At 41.0% G+C, this 15,863-nt stretch overlaps 1 protein-coding gene and 2 long non-coding RNA genes across 5 annotated transcripts in view; 1 reads left to right on the top strand and 2 right to left on the bottom strand.

Annotated features, from left to right (window-relative positions):
* LOC309642229 overlaps positions 1-4,446 on the bottom strand; it is a 30,252-nt gene extending 25,806 nt beyond the window's left edge. Inside the window, exon 1 of the long non-coding RNA XR_014253060.1 lies at positions 3,245-4,446. This is a non-coding gene — a long non-coding RNA (uncharacterized lncRNA). The remainder of the gene's footprint in view (positions 1-3,244) is intronic.
* PDIK1L (PDLIM1 interacting kinase 1 like) lies at positions 1,798-13,153 on the top strand. 3 transcript variants are annotated; one of them, XM_082423178.1, is made up of 3 exons: positions 1,798-2,754; positions 5,554-5,855; positions 9,866-13,153. In XM_082423178.1, the coding sequence occupies exons 1-3, from the start codon at positions 2,499-2,501 to the stop codon at positions 10,604-10,606; spliced, it is 1,299 nt and encodes a 432-aa protein (XP_082279304.1). In that variant the 5' UTR covers positions 1,798-2,498; the 3' UTR covers positions 10,607-13,153. The 3 variants fall into 3 exon arrangements, 2 of the variants coding, with proteins under 2 accessions (XP_082279304.1, XP_082279305.1); XM_082423179.1 differs by having other exon boundaries at positions 2,611-3,249; XR_014252987.1 differs by lacking the exon at positions 5,554-5,855 and having other exon boundaries at positions 2,611-3,249; positions 9,866-9,998.
* Positions 7,820-15,863, bottom strand: part of LOC309642239 — a 28,239-nt gene continuing 20,195 nt past the window's right edge. Inside the window, exon 3 of the long non-coding RNA XR_014253070.1 lies at positions 7,820-7,895. This is a non-coding gene — a long non-coding RNA (uncharacterized lncRNA). The remainder of the gene's footprint in view (positions 7,896-15,863) is intronic.

Raw genomic sequence — 15,863 nt, 5'->3', positions numbered from 1 at the left:
AACCCATGTCCCCTGCATTGGTTAGGTGGATTCTTAACCACTGCGCCACGAGGGAAGTCCCTCCATTTGTTTTTAATTTTTATGGAGTGCTTTATTCTTTTTATTGAACTGTTTTATAAATATGCAACATTTACAAAGTTCCAAAATAGTAACTATATAATAATGTATAATCACATAAGTCTCATTTCCATCCCTACCCACTCCATCCCACATAGCAAACAATTTTTACAAGATTGAGTTTAGTTTTCTATTGTTTAACTTTTAAATATAAGCAATTAATGTATATTTATATCTTCCCACTTACACAGAAGATAGCATACTATAAACGCTACTATGCATCTTATTTCCCTTAACGTATATGGGCATCACTACATATTAGTTTCTGTTTATCAGTATATATAAGAACTCTTCAGGGCTTCCCTGGTGGCGCAGTGGTTGGGAGTCCGCCTGCCAATGCAGGAGACACGGGTTTGAGCCCTGGTCCGGGAAGATCCCACATGCCGCGGAGCAGCTAAGCCCGTGCACCACAACTACCGAGCCTGCGCTCTAGAGCCTGCGAGCCACAGCTGCTGAGGACCGCATGCCTAGAGCCTGTGCTCCGTGCCGAGAAGCCACCGCCGCAATGAGAAGCCTGAGCACCGCATCGAAGAGTAGCCCCTACTCGCCGCAACTAGAGAAGGCCCGCGCACAGCAACAAAGACCCAACGCGGCCATAAATAAATTAATTGATTTTAAAAAAAAAAGAACTCTTCCACATATCTTTTTACAGCTGCATAGCACTCCATCCTGTGTTTGTACTATAATTTATTCAGCTAGCTCTTAACTGACACAAGCAGTTTCCAATCTTTTGCTATAAAAATAATGCCATAATGAATAGCCTTGTGCACAGAGCTTTTTGTATTTTGCCAATATATCACTAGGATAGATTCTTGCAAGTTTAGCCCTGACCTAGGTTTACTGGGTGAAAGAGTAAATACATATGTAATGTGGCTATAGATTGCCAAATTACCTTAGTTAGAGTTACATCATTTTGCCTTCCCATCAGCAATGTATGACAATGCTATCCTCAGGAGTATTTTGGTATGATATCAGATAAAGGAAGATGCAGAAATGAATCAAAGACAAGGTTCCTGTCCCCAGGAACTCTCAGCCTAGTAAAAGGCTTATGGGCAAATATAATAATATAATGTAATCTTCAGGGCAGATTTATTCTGAAGCTTAAGCTTCAGAGTCCCTCACAGAGACCCTCTCCAAGGCCCCAGCAATGTATGCACAGGTCCATTTTGTAATCTTTTTCCTAAAGAGGACACCCCAAATTATTTAAACATCTACCTCACAGACTTTAGAGCCAGTTCCATAACTTTGGAGTTATGGGAGTGGATTTCAAGTTCTGCAACCATATTGAGAGGAGGGATTCCTATATTTAATGACTGAGACAAAGAGACAAACAAAAAGAAAAGGCTCCTTTGACCAAAGAAATACCCCTCCCCAGATTCTGATCAGTTACACACAGGTAGGTAGCTGTCTACACAGAGCCCTCTACTTTCCCTCTGTTCTCAAGGGCAGAAACCAAGCCTTAGAATACATCAGTATTCCCAGCTGACAGCTGAAGACTGGTACACTGCACTCAGGACAAGTCTGAACAGATTACCGAGCAGGGTTTTGTTTTTTTGGGGGGGGGGTGTAGGAGGGTTTACACCAGGGGAGTGGGTATTCAAGGCAGGTGCCCCCCACCCCAAAACAGACACCTTTCCGTCAAATAAGGCAGAGGTCTGCTTCCTTACCTGTAAAAACAGGGTTAGTAATAAACCCTGCCCTCGTAGGGTTTGGTTAGGATTAGGAGAGATCATTTAAAGACTTAACCCAGTCCCAGACTCTCGGGAGAAGGTCCATAAATGGAGAACAGAAAATAGAACGGGTAATTGGTTGATCCTTGAGAGCAGTGACAAGAGATTCTTTGCACATTGTGCCTTATACAGCACTGGAAAGAGGAACAATCCCTTTATTGACAAATAGTAGGTGCAGATTAAATCGGCGAAGAAGGAATGGACGTTTCTGGCGGTTGCTTACTGATCTGTGAAACTAACTGAATGACCGATTGGTCCGGGTCTCTGAGCAACTGACAGTCCCGGGCTGCTGTCAGGCGAACGCGGGCCTGGATCTGGCTGACGGCTGTGGGGTGCCCCAGCGCCTCAGGCTGACCATCGGGCCCCGAAAACGGCTGTCTTCGCTGTCAATCCCGGCCCCAGCCGGCCCGGACCTCCGTCGCTAGCTGCACAAGCGGGGGGCATTCCAACTCTCCACGAGGAGCTCGAGGGTGTCGCCGCCAGGCAGGGCGTGCGCGCGCTGCAGGAGCCAAGCTCCGGCGCCGCGGCCCCTTCCTCCCCGCCGGGGGCAGGGCGCCTCCGACTCGCGGCTGCCGAGCCCCGGAACGAGGCGCCGGCTTCTTTAAGGGAGATACCACCGCGCCAGCGGGGCAGGGGACGGCGTCTTCCTAGATGATCGCACCCAGCCCCGCGCCGCCGCCGCCGCTGCCGCCTCGGCAACTGCACCGCCTGCAAACATGGCTCAGTGACTCTGACAAAAGGTGCAGCCTCCCTCCAGGCGGGGCGGGCGCCAGGCCTCCCAGCTCGGGCTGCGCCTCCACGCGGGTCCGCGGAAGAGGCCCGCTTACCGCAGGCATCCCAGGCCCGCGCGGAGAAAGATGCACCAGGCGTTCCACCCCAGCGACCCCGCACACCTGCTCGCAGCTCGGTAGGTCGGAAATGGGGGCGGAGCGGGGGAGGGGAGGTGCACCAGGCGCGCGCACCGCCCCCGGCCCGGATCTGCTGCGGGGGACCACTCCGGGGCCGCGGGCCGTGGACGCCCGCTGCGGCTGGAAGGCGACCAAGCCCTGGGCGTGGAGTGGGCTTCCCCGATCCCAGCCACCCCTGCGGGGAGGGGCACGAGTGGTGCGTTCCGGAGCGCGCACCCCTTCCGCGACTCCCGGCTCGGGAAAGCCACGGGAGCCGGGAGCAGGCCAGCGGAGCGCCGGGCACGCGCCCAGTAGGACCGGCGCTTGGTGTCCCGCTCACGCTACGGAGAGCCGGAGGGGGGCGGGGTCTCGCGGTGTAAGGGGGTGTGTCCGCGCGCACCACGGGGGCGCGCGCTGGCCTCTGACTGGAGGCCGCGGCAGCGGAGGCGCGAGTTGCCTGATAATGGCGGCCTGCAGAGCCCGTGAGAGGGAGAAGCGGCGGCGGCTAACCTGAGGTAAATCTGGCCCCTCGGCGTGGCAGAGAGGCTTTGCTGCAGAGCCGAGGGCCCTGCACGTGCCTCCCGCCCCAGGAGGCCTGTCACAGAGCTGTCAGCGGAGGCATCCCGGGGAAGGCCCCGCGCGCCTCAGGCCTCCGGCCCCAGCAGCGGCCTCTTCTTCTGCCCGTGGCCGCCTCCCCAGGCCCCAGGCCTCAGTCGCTGGCCCCGAGGAGTCGGGCAGCTGCAGGACTGGCTCCTCGGGGTGAAGGGCCCCGGCAGAATCCCCTCCGGGTTTCATCTGGAAGTAGCCGGGGAGGGGGAGGGCCTGATTCTTGGCCAATGAGCGGGGCCCTGAGCCGCCGCGTCGGGCAACACCTCTGCCTAGGACTGGCCCTTCCCGGGCGCCAGCAGGTGTACGGCCTGGCCGGCCCGAGACCGAGCGCTGGGTGCGCCCGGCAGGCGCGGGGGCCCGGGGGATGCCGTCCCAAGTCCCCGAGGTTCGCGCGGGATGCATCACCGTGCTGTGTTTTGACCCAGGATCTCAAGGATTGCATAAACACCCTCCCTCCCCCTTATTCAGGGGCTCTCTCGTATGGGGATATGGGACAGCTTCAAAGGCACGAGCCACTTTGAGATGGATAGGAGTTGGCGATCCACGGAGAACAGGAATGTCCACTGTGTAGCTGGGGCAGAGGATTCTGTGGCAGGAAATCAGACCCTAGGAAATACTGCAGGAATTTGAAGAGTGGGTGTCCAGTTAAGAGGAAGTGGGACTAAGAAGCAATCTCAGAAGCTTTCATTTTCTTTATTAAATCTATCCTATGGACTTAAAGTAGCCGGTCCCAATTTCACAGGCTCTAGGGTCGGTAGCTTTTTGTTCCCCTAAACTGTACAATATAAAAATTGTTCAATCTCAGGTTACTTTTCTTGCCCATGCTGGCGTTGTACAAATGAGAATTTGTTCCTGAAGCTCTTCAGAATCTTGACATTCTTCGGAATGGGGAGGCACACTTTAGACTTTCTTGATTCAACACGTGAGCGTTTCCGTGTAGGGCCTTTGCTCCTGCCTTTAAATGATTTATCAAATTGAATTCCAAAGAACTCCCTCAGAGAACCCCTTAATATGCAGGACAGTTTTCATTGGCAAAAATGACCTAGATCTAAATAACTATTGCTAAAACAACAACAAAATTTAACCGTATTCTAAGTAACTTAATCTTTTTTTTTTTTTTTTTTTTTTTTAAATTTATTTATTTATTTATTTTTGGCTGTGTTGGGTCCTCGTTTCTGTGCGAGGGCTTTCTCTAGTTGCGGCAAGTGAGGGCCACTCTTCATCACGGTGCGCGGGCCTCTCACTATCGCGGCCTCTCTTGTTGCGGAGCACAGGCTCCAGACGCGCAAGCTCAGCAATTGTGGCCCACGGGCCCAGTTGCTCCGCGGCATGTGGGATCTTCCCAGACCAGGGCTCGAACCCGTGTCCCCTGCATTGGCAGGCAGATTCTCAACCACTGCGCCACCAGGGAAGCCCCTAAGTAACTTAATCTTTAAAGAAACATTTTTCTCCACAAACTGTATTTTCATTTATTTTGCAAGAAATAAGGAAATAACAAACAAAATTAAAATAAGAACATATACAATTTGACCATTTACTTTTAAATAATAAAAACAACTGCACATTTTCACTTCTATATGTGATCTTGTTCACTTTCAGTCCCTAAGCATAAGCCAGGTTTTTGTATTTCTAACTGTGAGGGTTGGTTTTTGGTTTTGCCATTTTTATGACCTTTTATGTGTGTGTGTCAGTTTTCAGGAGAAGCTGGAGTTTTGTTTGTTTTTTCACAATCAGTAAATAAATACTGAATTTTTTGGTTTATTTTTAGCAGTGATGTTTTGAAGCAGTACATGTAAGAGGCAGTATAGTGTAGTGGTTAAAACGAAGGCTGTCAGAGCCAGATGGCCTGGTTTCAAATCTCAGGTCCATCAGTTACTAGCTGTTTGACCTTGGGCGTGTTGCTTAAACTCTGTGCTTTAGTTTCCTCATCTATAAAATGATCATAATAGTATCTACCTCATAATGCTGTTGTGAGGATTAAATGAACTTAATATTATAAACTGCTTGGAACAGTTCCTGATACATGGTAAGTACTACATTAGTGTTACCTGGTTTACTATTATTAAGATATTTAGATTTGCCTAATGTATAGCAAATATCGTTCAAGCACTGCAAACAGTGAGACAGATGATAACTAAATCGTGCATAAGAAGAAATGCAAGCCAGTAGGCAGACTTAATTTCAACAGAGCACTTTGTTGATTTTTCCAGAAACCTTGACCTTGAAGATGGTGAGTAGCCAGCCAAAGTACGATCTAATACGGGAGGTAGGCCGAGGTAGTTACGGTGTTGTATATGAAGCAGTCATCAGAAAGACCTCTGCACGGGTGGCAGTGAAGAAAATTCGATGCCATGCACCTGAAAATGTTGAACTAGCCCTGCGTGAGTTCTGGGCACTAAGCAGTATCAAGAGCCAACATCCAAATGTGATTCACTTGGAGGAATGTATCCTACAGAAGGATGGGATGGTGCAAAAGATGTCCCACGGCTCTAATTCTTCCCTTTATTTACAGGTATGTGTGGTTGAATGGGAAATAGAAATGATTTGAAAGTAGCATTGGTCAGCAATAAGAGGAATGAAAGAGTCAGACAAACTTCTACTTTTAAATGCAGGTGTTTATATAGTTAGGAGTAGATAGGGGTCTGCCAAGAACTGAGTAGACGTTTGCTTTAAAACAAGGTTTTATTTAAACCTGTGATGCAAATACCTAAAAATAACATATGCCACCTGTTATGCCATGATACTTGCCAATCTGCATAGGAATGGGGCAACATAGGAACTAGAAAAGTGATCGAGACTAGAGTCTAATTAGTTCACTTATTTGAAATCACTTTTTTTTTGGAACTGAATACAGAAGAGAAGGAAAAACTGTACAACCAGTAGTAGTACCCATAGGTAATTGGGCATTTCTTTATATATCACTGGCTTGAACATAAGCCTCTGCTGTTTTAGAAGGTTATTTAATGTCTTAACCATGCAATTCCATTGAATTTTCATGGAGTATATGGCGTAGTGCCTGAATGTTATTAACAGTGCTGATAGCTAACATTTGGGTTCCTACTCATTCCATGCTCTGTGCTCAGAGCAATCCTATGAGGAAAGTACTATTATTACCATCATTACAAATGAAGAAACTGAGGCTTAGAATAGATAATGAATTTATCCAGAATCACATAGTAAGTGGCGGAATTGGGAGCTAAACGTAGGAGTATCCAGCAGCTAAAACTTGTGCTCTTTTAACCTCTAGATTACTGTTTTGCCTCCAAATTACTCTTCTGTAGACCTGGGGAAAGCATTAATATAGGAAAACAAAATCTTTTTTTTTTTTTTTTTTTTAAGATTGCCTTCTGCCATAGGTCAAAATCTCTAGTAGCTCTACACTTGATGAAGAGAAAAGATACTTAAGACATAGCTAGTTAAAGGCCAGAGCAAAATTTCTTAAGTCCAGTTATTCCTGGAATAGGAAACAACTTGCCATGAGTGTGTCTAAATTCAGAATTTACCATCAGGGTACAAAAGTCTGTTTTAAAACAACAAAAGCTTTTGGACTAGGAGCAACAAAGAAAACAAACGCATTATTCTGTGTCATTAGAAACTTGCAAGTTTCATTGTATGGTAAACAAATATCAGTCTTAAGAACCTAATTTATACTGCAAGTTTAGCATGCTATGCCCTGAAGTTTTCTCTCTTAAGATAAGGGATATAAAACACAACTGTTTAGCCTCTGTTTGTTTTATTGTATTTTTTTCTAAAAGTGCTTATTATGTATGTTGCAATGATAGAAAATATCAGAAACATTCTTACCACTTTCCCTCCTAAAAGTGGATAGAACCTTACTGGACTTAGCATTGAATTTTGGAGACTAAAGTGCGTAATCAGACTACAAGTGCAAAGACATTTAAACATATGATGTTTTTGCAAGTACTGATGGTATCCTTGAGTCCAGATCAAGCAACTGTTATAGTAACTAGGCATTAACCGGCTAATCTTTCAAGGCTTTAAGATGTAAAGTACTTCCAGACTTGATTCAGTGATTTTTTTTTTAGTCTAAAGTACCTTCTTGTTTAGTAATTTATTTCATCTTTTTAAAGCCTAATAGACCTGTGTTTGACTTGTGGCACTTTTTGATAGCTGTATGACCTTGGATATGTAACCCACCTTTTCCCAGCAACTGTATCTTCATATGTAAGGAATAATAATGTCTACCTTCCATGGGAGTTGTCAAAATTAGAGGTGATGTAGATACAATACTTGGCACATAGGAGGTATTCAGTAATAAGCAGCTCTATTAAAATTGTCTTTTCTATGGATTTATTTCATTAACCAGACATTCATCAACGCATTAGCAAGTGCCTACTCTAAATTTATACTAGTAAAGACAACCAATATTTACATGTAGTAAAGACAAACAAATCTATAGTGGGACCACAGAGTCTCTATACATGGTCTTACCATTCTGTACATAAATTTTTTTTTCTCCATGTTTTTCTAGATATCTTCCTTGTTCTCATTTGGAATCATTCAGTCAGTTCCTGATAGCTGAAAACCTCACCTAGAAGAAATGTAAAACAAATAACAGAGGATACATCTTATGCATAGGAACTTAGTGGCCAATATGTATACTTGTGATGAGTGTCATGAATGAAAAGTACAAGATGATATAGGCACATAGAGTAGGGAACCTGACATAATCCTGGGGTTCAGGAATTAAGAACTGTTTCAACTGAAACTTGCAGGGTGAATAGGAGTTAGCCAGGTGAGTGACTGAGAAAACTTCCCAGGCAGAAATAACTGTATATACAAATGTCTAGAAGCAAAAAGCATGAAGCGTTCTAAAAATTGAAAGAAAATACTAAGACTGCAGTATACAGGGAGAGTTGTTTTAGATGAGGCTAGAAAGATCAGCCAGGGTCAGAGCACACAGGATCCCATAGCCCATGTTAAAGAGCTTAGACTATATCCTAAGAGAACAGGGAAGCTGTTAAAGGACTTCAGGCAAGAGAACCAATGGCTAACATCCTCTACATGTGACAGTAAGCAGACTGGGATCTGTATTTCTGTAGCTCTCAACCAGGGGCCCTCAGACTATAGCCCTCAGCCTGTTTTTGTATGGCCTGGCTACTAAAAATAGTTTTTACATTTTTTAAGAGTTGTTTTAAAAAAAAGAAGAAGAAAGAAAGAAAAGAAGAATATGGAACAGAGACCTTATGTGGTTTGTCAAGCCTAAAATATCTACTATCTGGCTTTACTCTAAACCATTATTTGAATTCTGGAAGTCTGCATTGCTCAAAGCTATTTAGGAAGTTTGCTTTTGAGAATGAAGACAGAAGAAGAGAAGAAATGAAGGAAGAGTGATGGTGCTCATCTTTAATCTCAGCATATTTAGTAACAGTGCACCTGGTAAATAATTGTATGATCTGGACCTTTCTGTTCTTTCATTTTCTGTCTCAGTGGCAAACACATGGAACAAGGAAAATGTATGCAAAGAAGACATCTGCAGACCATTGCAATTATGGCTGTTTGCCATTGGGGGAGATGGCATGGAGAGGCGTTCTTTGCCTCTGCCCACCAAAATGACAAAAGGAAATACTAGTAGATTTAAACATAAAATTAGCGGTTCACTCAATCTTCAGCAACTCCTCACCTTCCCTACTGAGTTTCTATTCAACCCATGGGCCTGAAAAGGATACCATAGGACAAATGCTTTCAAAGCACTGTATTTTAGAATGATAGTTCATGTTCAGTGAAGTAATTAATCTTGAATTTCAGGTAGTAGGAGAGTTATAATTAGATAATGATATAAGTAAAACAGTGGTTTATTCTAGATTTTCACCTTGTATCAAACAAATATACAAACTCAGATTTGAATTTTTATATCAAAATGCATGTATGATTTTTATAAATTGGTTTTTAGAAGCCATCTATTGATAGAGATAGCCAACATATTTGCATTCTGCTTGTAGAAGTTTATGAAGTAATGATGTCTTTAGTTTTATCAGTGACTACAGGAGCACTTTATTTCTGTAACAACTGGTTGTTCCTTCATAATTTTCTCTCAGTTTCACAGATTATGTTGATAGTGTAAGTGCAATATGCAATAAGTAGATTTCAGGCAGTTTCATGGAATAGAATTTCCTAATTTGATGTTTATTCCCCAGCTGGCAAATCTACCTGCTGAAACTTTGATCTTTTCAGGAAGCTATTAACTAGACGGTTAGAGTTCATCTCCATTGACACATGTAGAAAATGTATAGCCAGTTGGATACTTTTCAGAATAAAGCTATTTTTAAATAAGTTTTTACCTCTTGACTTGGAGATTTGGTGTGTATTTGTTAGGGACAAAGTGACAGTTTGAAGTACTAAAGTTTAAAATAAAATGCACATATGAAAGCACTGACCAAATAAAATATTCATGGAATTTCCACTTAACATTGGAGACTAACTTAATCAGTAACTCTTTCTCTATAGCTGAATTGTATAAACTGTGCAGATGATTGTAATCTGTTTTTTTATTTCTTATAGCTTGTAGAGACTTCACTAAAGGGAGAAATTGCCTTTGATCCCAGAAGCGCCTATTACTTGTGGTTTGTGATGGATTTTTGTGACGGAGGAGATATGAATGAGTATCTGTTGTCCAGGAAACCCAATCGTAAAACTAACACCAGCTTCATGCTTCAGCTGAGCAGTGCCCTGGCTTTCTTGCATAAAAACCAGATCATCCATCGAGATCTAAAGCCTGATAACATCCTGATTTCTCAAAGCCGGTTGGATACCAGTGACTTGGAACCCACACTGAAAGTGGCTGATTTTGGTCTAAGTAAAGTTTGTTCAGCATTTGGGCAGAATCCAGAAGAACCTGTCAGTGTAAACAAGTGTTTCCTTTCCACAGCGTGTGGAACAGATTTCTACATGGCTCCTGAAGTGTGGGAGGGACATTACACAGCAAAAGCTGACATCTTTGCTCTGGGGATTATCATCTGGGCAATGCTGGAAAGGATCACATTCATAGACACAGAGACAAAGAAGGAACTCTTGGGGAGTTATGTAAAACAAGGAACTGAGATTGTGCCTGTTGGGGAGGCACTTCTGGAAAATCCCAAAATGGAACTTCTCATTCCTGTGAAGAAAAAGTCTATGAATGGGCGAATGAAACAACTGATTAAGGAAATGCTGGCTGCAAACCCTCAGGATCGTCCGGATGCTTTTGAACTAGAACTCAGATTAGTACAAATTGCATTTAAAGATAGCAGCTGGGAAACGTGACACATATATTATTTGCAAATATCTTGGATAATATGCTGCTTCTGTTTTAACAGTGATGCAACATAATGTGGCTGAAAAAGAATATAAAAAGCTAAACTCCACCTTTTAAGGGTTTAGATTTTATTGTGGGATTTTTTTTTCCTCATTTTTCTTAAGTCCAAGCTGGCCATTTTGTTAATATGTTTTAAGTATGTATTACCAATGTGAGTGTAAATTTTTTTAAATGATCATTGGTAGAAGTTTGGCAGGAAAATTTTCTAAGAGCCAAGAAAAGAAGAAAGTCCAGTTTTCTGGAAATATGTCTCTAAGTATTTTAGACATTCCTTGTCAGTATTAGGAATTTCCATGGAAGAAGAGGTTTGCATGCTGGTAATGCAACCTTTGAAGCTTTGTAAAGGAAACATAAATGTATATATTTATGTATATGTAAGTATGTGAATGTGTGCATTTTGCATTCCATATGAAAAAAATGCCACTTCTGTTTAAATTATTTGATGTAGGTTTGGGTTTTTGAAATTTGCTGGTGAAATCAGTGATGAAAAATAAAAGAACCTTCCCTCATCTCCTACCCTGTCCCTCCCTCTAATGAAATCATACTAAGTTTTTTATTTTTATAATATTATACAGCTTTTTTTTTTTAAGGCATCATTTTAGAGAGTCTAAAATTATCTGATTAAACGTAAGTGAAATTAAGTGATCCAAAGCTGCTGAAGTATGTTTGAGCTCTCCAGCGCCCTAAAGCTGCAGGAGTTGAATTAGCCATGCGATCATGTGATACAGGTTGGCAAGGACATTGATGATTCAGTCATACCTTCTTTAGGTAACCACGCATTCAATTAACTAATTAAACCACTGCATTGGAACATGTCTGCACTTGAGCATCTGCAATCTGATACAGATCTGAACACAGGATTCTTCTGTATCTGAAAACTTTGCTGTGTATGAACTATAGTAATTGATATATTAATTTTTTATTTCAAGACTTTGTCTAAGCCTCAGCATCAAGTCGAAGAAACCAAATGAGCTCTACCCTCACATTGCCTGCCCTAATATGGTCTCTCGTTTAATCACTGGAATTTCTTTCATTTTGGCACTAATGCTGTTTTCTCTTGTCTAATTTGACACAGTAATGGTAGTGATATGGTTGTATTCAATGTTGATCACCTTTTTCTAAAGTGGGAAATGATATTTACACAGTTCGGCAAATGGGTAAAATACTGTGGCATAAGTTATATCTTTCAAATAGAGAGCTTATCAGTTTTATACAATCACTTGGTATGGTCTGTGTCAAGAACCAACCATTATTCTTCTTGAAGTCAGTTTGATTTTAACCCCATATGGTTGTCTCCAATTTTTTTTCCTGTAAATGCAGATAGTTCAAATGTAAGGGAAGAAAGTTTTCCTAAAACAGAACATTAACAACCTTTAAGGTTGTTAATACTTTAAGACCATTGTATATAGATTAATCTTTATAAAGCACTAGAATCTTTGGTCAAAAGTTTAAAAAAAAATTTAAAAGTATTAGAATATTGAAATCATTGATAATTCAGTCTCCTCAGTTTTTTGAACTTCCACAACTTTTGGAATATTCGTATCGTAATTTTTTCCTTATTTAAAATGTGTTCGGGGGACTATAAAAGGTGAAAAAGCACAAAAAATTGGAGTACATAAAATTTCTGAACTATGCATTACTTGGTATGAAATTTGAATTTTAAACTGAAAGGTTTTATTAAAAATAAAACCTTTTACGTGATAAAAGTCATATACTTTTAACATTACTGTCAAGCTAATAAATATAAGAATTCTTTTGGAAATTAGAGGTGGAAATACACTGGAACTTCATGATAATTAACCCTCTGGATAGCCAAATTAGTATAACACAGATCTGGCCAAGGGGATTGAGTTACTGGAAGTAAAAATACATTATAATGTCTAATCAATAACATGGCACTTCAGCAAGAGATTCATGATGACTTAGGTGATGGTATGCCAATGCTTCATTTGCTCTTCAGATATCTACATGTCATGGTTTTGGACCCGTCTCATTTAAAATAGTTAACAATTATAATTTATTTTGAAAAATATTCTATGTTACCTATGAAGTGGAATTATTTCTTTCAGTAAGGATGTAAGGCGATCAGGAAGTTTCTTCTGAAATTTTCTCAAGTCCTTGTATTCTAAAATAACCCATGATACCAAGAAAAATTATAGTAAATTCTTTGTCTTTATTTGTTCTTTCAGTCAGGAGGTATTTATTAAGTACCTACTGTGTGCTCAGCACTAAAGATCAGTTGATAACGTAACAATTAAAAAATGGTATATAGCCATGAGCCTTTTCCAGCCAGGAGTAAGAAATAAAAGATGATTAGTGAAGCTGGGAAATTCCTGGATATTGCTAGGGGAAAAATCAAAGCAAGAATTTGTGCACAGTGCCTTGCACATAATAGGTACTCAATAAACAATTATTCCTCATAGAGTCTCTTGCCATGGTTTATAGTGTTTTATGAAATTTGTCTTAATTGAAAAAAGACCAAATATTTCAAACAAGCTTATAGGCAGCTGTGGCCAGTTAAAAGAATGGGGTTGTACAGTTAGTTCCTAGAATGTTATTTTGCACTAGTTGTCACTTAGAAAGATGGGGTTCCTGTAGTTTTTTGGTGCTAAGGGATACTTTGTCATTATGATGAAGTAAATGTTAAGTGTCAGATAAATAGCACACTGAATAGTTCTTTCTGCTGGTCTGTTTTTTCCTCTTTGTTGTTGTTGTTTTTAACTGTAAAATGTTTATCAATCAAACTATTGTAGCAGCTACAGATAATTCACCAGCATGACAAAATGGTCAAAAAATAAGTCATCAGCACTTAAAAATGAAAGTAACTTTTGAAATTTTCTTTTAAAATTGTCAAATATATTTTATGAAGAATTTATAAAAGGGGGAAATGATTGTAATTTATTGTTCATGACTTTTTTTTTTAATAAAGTGAATTTCAACAAAAAAAACCTGGAAATGCTACATTGCTGCTTTGGTGGCTCTGTGAGTAGTTCTGTAATGCTTTACTTCATAGACATAAAATAGAGCATATAAAATTTGAAACAATGTCTTTTTCAGCCTTATCTATTAAACGAAAACTATCTATAATAGAAGCTATTGCGGAGGAAAAGATGATTGAATTATAGGAGTTTCAGCATTTCAAGTTCTCTAAAATTTTAATGCTTGCTGTATTAGAAGAACTTGTATTGCCTGAAATAAATGATTTTCTTTCATTTTTCTTTCTATCTCATTAAGCTGAGGATGCATCCCAGACTCGGAATGAAGTGTAGTAAAAGTACTAAGAGGATGCAATTTTTCAGTCTTTAACTTGAGACCATGGTTTCTTTTCTAGAAAAAAGTCATCTGAGCCAATTTTTTCTCTTCTTTTATAGGTTTTATTATGTATGTCTTCTCCAGAATAAACAAAGTACTGAGGATGCAGTGTACTTAGTGGTCCAATGGAATAGCAGAGGGAAAATGAGAGACAGAAAACTTTAACTCTACATGTGATCTAATGATGAGTAGGAAAGTAGGTGTCAGAATTGTGGCTGCTTCTGACTCTGCCACCTCCTGGTACAGCCTTTGCAGACAGGTAAATTTTGCTTTATATTTAGAGGGTTTTGTTTTGTTTTGTTTTTGAATCTTGAAGCTATAAATACTTGTATTTACTAGCCTTTTCCTTTGCAGTTTACAAAGCGTTTTCACATAGTTTTTACATATCTTTTCAGTGAGTTTTACTTAAAATAGGGGCTGATTTCTTGATGAAGAAATTAATAGCAACTTAACACCAGTTAATGAGGTAAAGGTTTTACCTTAACACAGGGTTTTAGTGCCTAATCTCTGACTCCAGTTGGAGTTTACTCTGACAAAGCTTTATCTTTCTCACTGAAGTAATGATCCTAGGTTGTTCTGGTCTTTTCTTTAAATTCAAATGTTGCTCTCTTGGTTGACCAATCATAGATGTCCTCTCAAAGTGCAGTGTAATGATAGACAGTTGGTTCTGATTAGATAATAACTCCCACTTGAGAAACCTACCAGCCACACCTCTTGGAAGCCACACCTCTTGAGGGCAAGTGCCTCTTTTAAAGGCAGAACTTTCCCTTTTGCAGTTGTTATTGGTTAGAAGGGAATTGTTTTTTTTAAAAAAAATTGCCTGAGCTTGGGACTTCACTCTTTCATTTCCAGTTCAGCCCTGGTATTTCAAGCTTGGCTTGTTCTGAGCAGAGGTTAGGCAACATAATGTTACTGAAGGCATTGTGGTCTCGCTGCAGAAGCACAGGCAGGTAGCAGGTCTCATATTGAATACTAGCTTTCACAAATACCTACATAATTAATGTGTGGCCTTGGGCAAGTCACTTCATTCTGAGCCTCAGTTCCCATATGTGTAAAATGGAGGTGATAATATTTACATTTCAGGGTTTTTGTCAGAGTCAGAGATAATACACATAAAGTGCCTGGCACATTAAATTCTCAACTGGTAGCCATTGCTGTTACTGTGTTCTGATTTTGATGATATGTTGAATGAATGAGTAGATTCCCCATGAACCAGTGTTCAGTTGTAGCTTTTATTCTTGTCCCTTTGGGGAGAATCTGATGAAGGCTCTACATCCTCTCCTCGGGAAAATGTTTGCCTATAATTTCAGGAGACTTATAGATGCCCACATTGACCCCAAGTTAAGGGACCCTGAGCTATAGGCTCGACTGAGTACCTCTGTGCTATAGCTCCTGGGCTGAAAGTGGGCCATATGTGAGGAGACTTCTAGGGTACTTGTACCACTTTGTTTCTTGACCTGAGTGCTGGTTAGATGGGGTGTGTTTACTTTGTGAAAATTCATCAAGCTGGACTTACAAGTTTTACACTTTTCTCTAGTGATTTATACTAAAGTAAAAATGTTATTTAAACAAATATGCATTGGGGCTGGAAACTATTGTGCCAGCTGTTGTCAGAGACAGAGAGGGAAAGGACACAGACTTGGAAATCAGACACTACCTTTCTGTTACTAGCTATGTGACTTGCATGAATTCCCTAACCTCTCAAATCTATAGCTTCCCACATGTATAAAATAGAGATAATACCTGACTCAGAGAATTGCAAAGATGAAATGAGATGCTGCATGTAGAAAGGCACGGCACAGTCAACAAATGATTGCTTCCCATTCTCTTCGGAGGACTCGGAATGACTCTGAGCTGCTTTTACTGCTAATTTACACCCCTGATAGAGAGCAA

The sequence above is a fragment of the Balaenoptera physalus genome, assembly GCF_965194825.1.
Source record: "Balaenoptera physalus genome assembly, chromosome: 1".
Classification (NCBI taxonomy): domain Eukaryota; kingdom Metazoa; phylum Chordata; class Mammalia; order Artiodactyla; family Balaenopteridae; genus Balaenoptera; species Balaenoptera physalus.
This window is presented reverse-complemented; position numbering and strand designations above follow the sequence as displayed.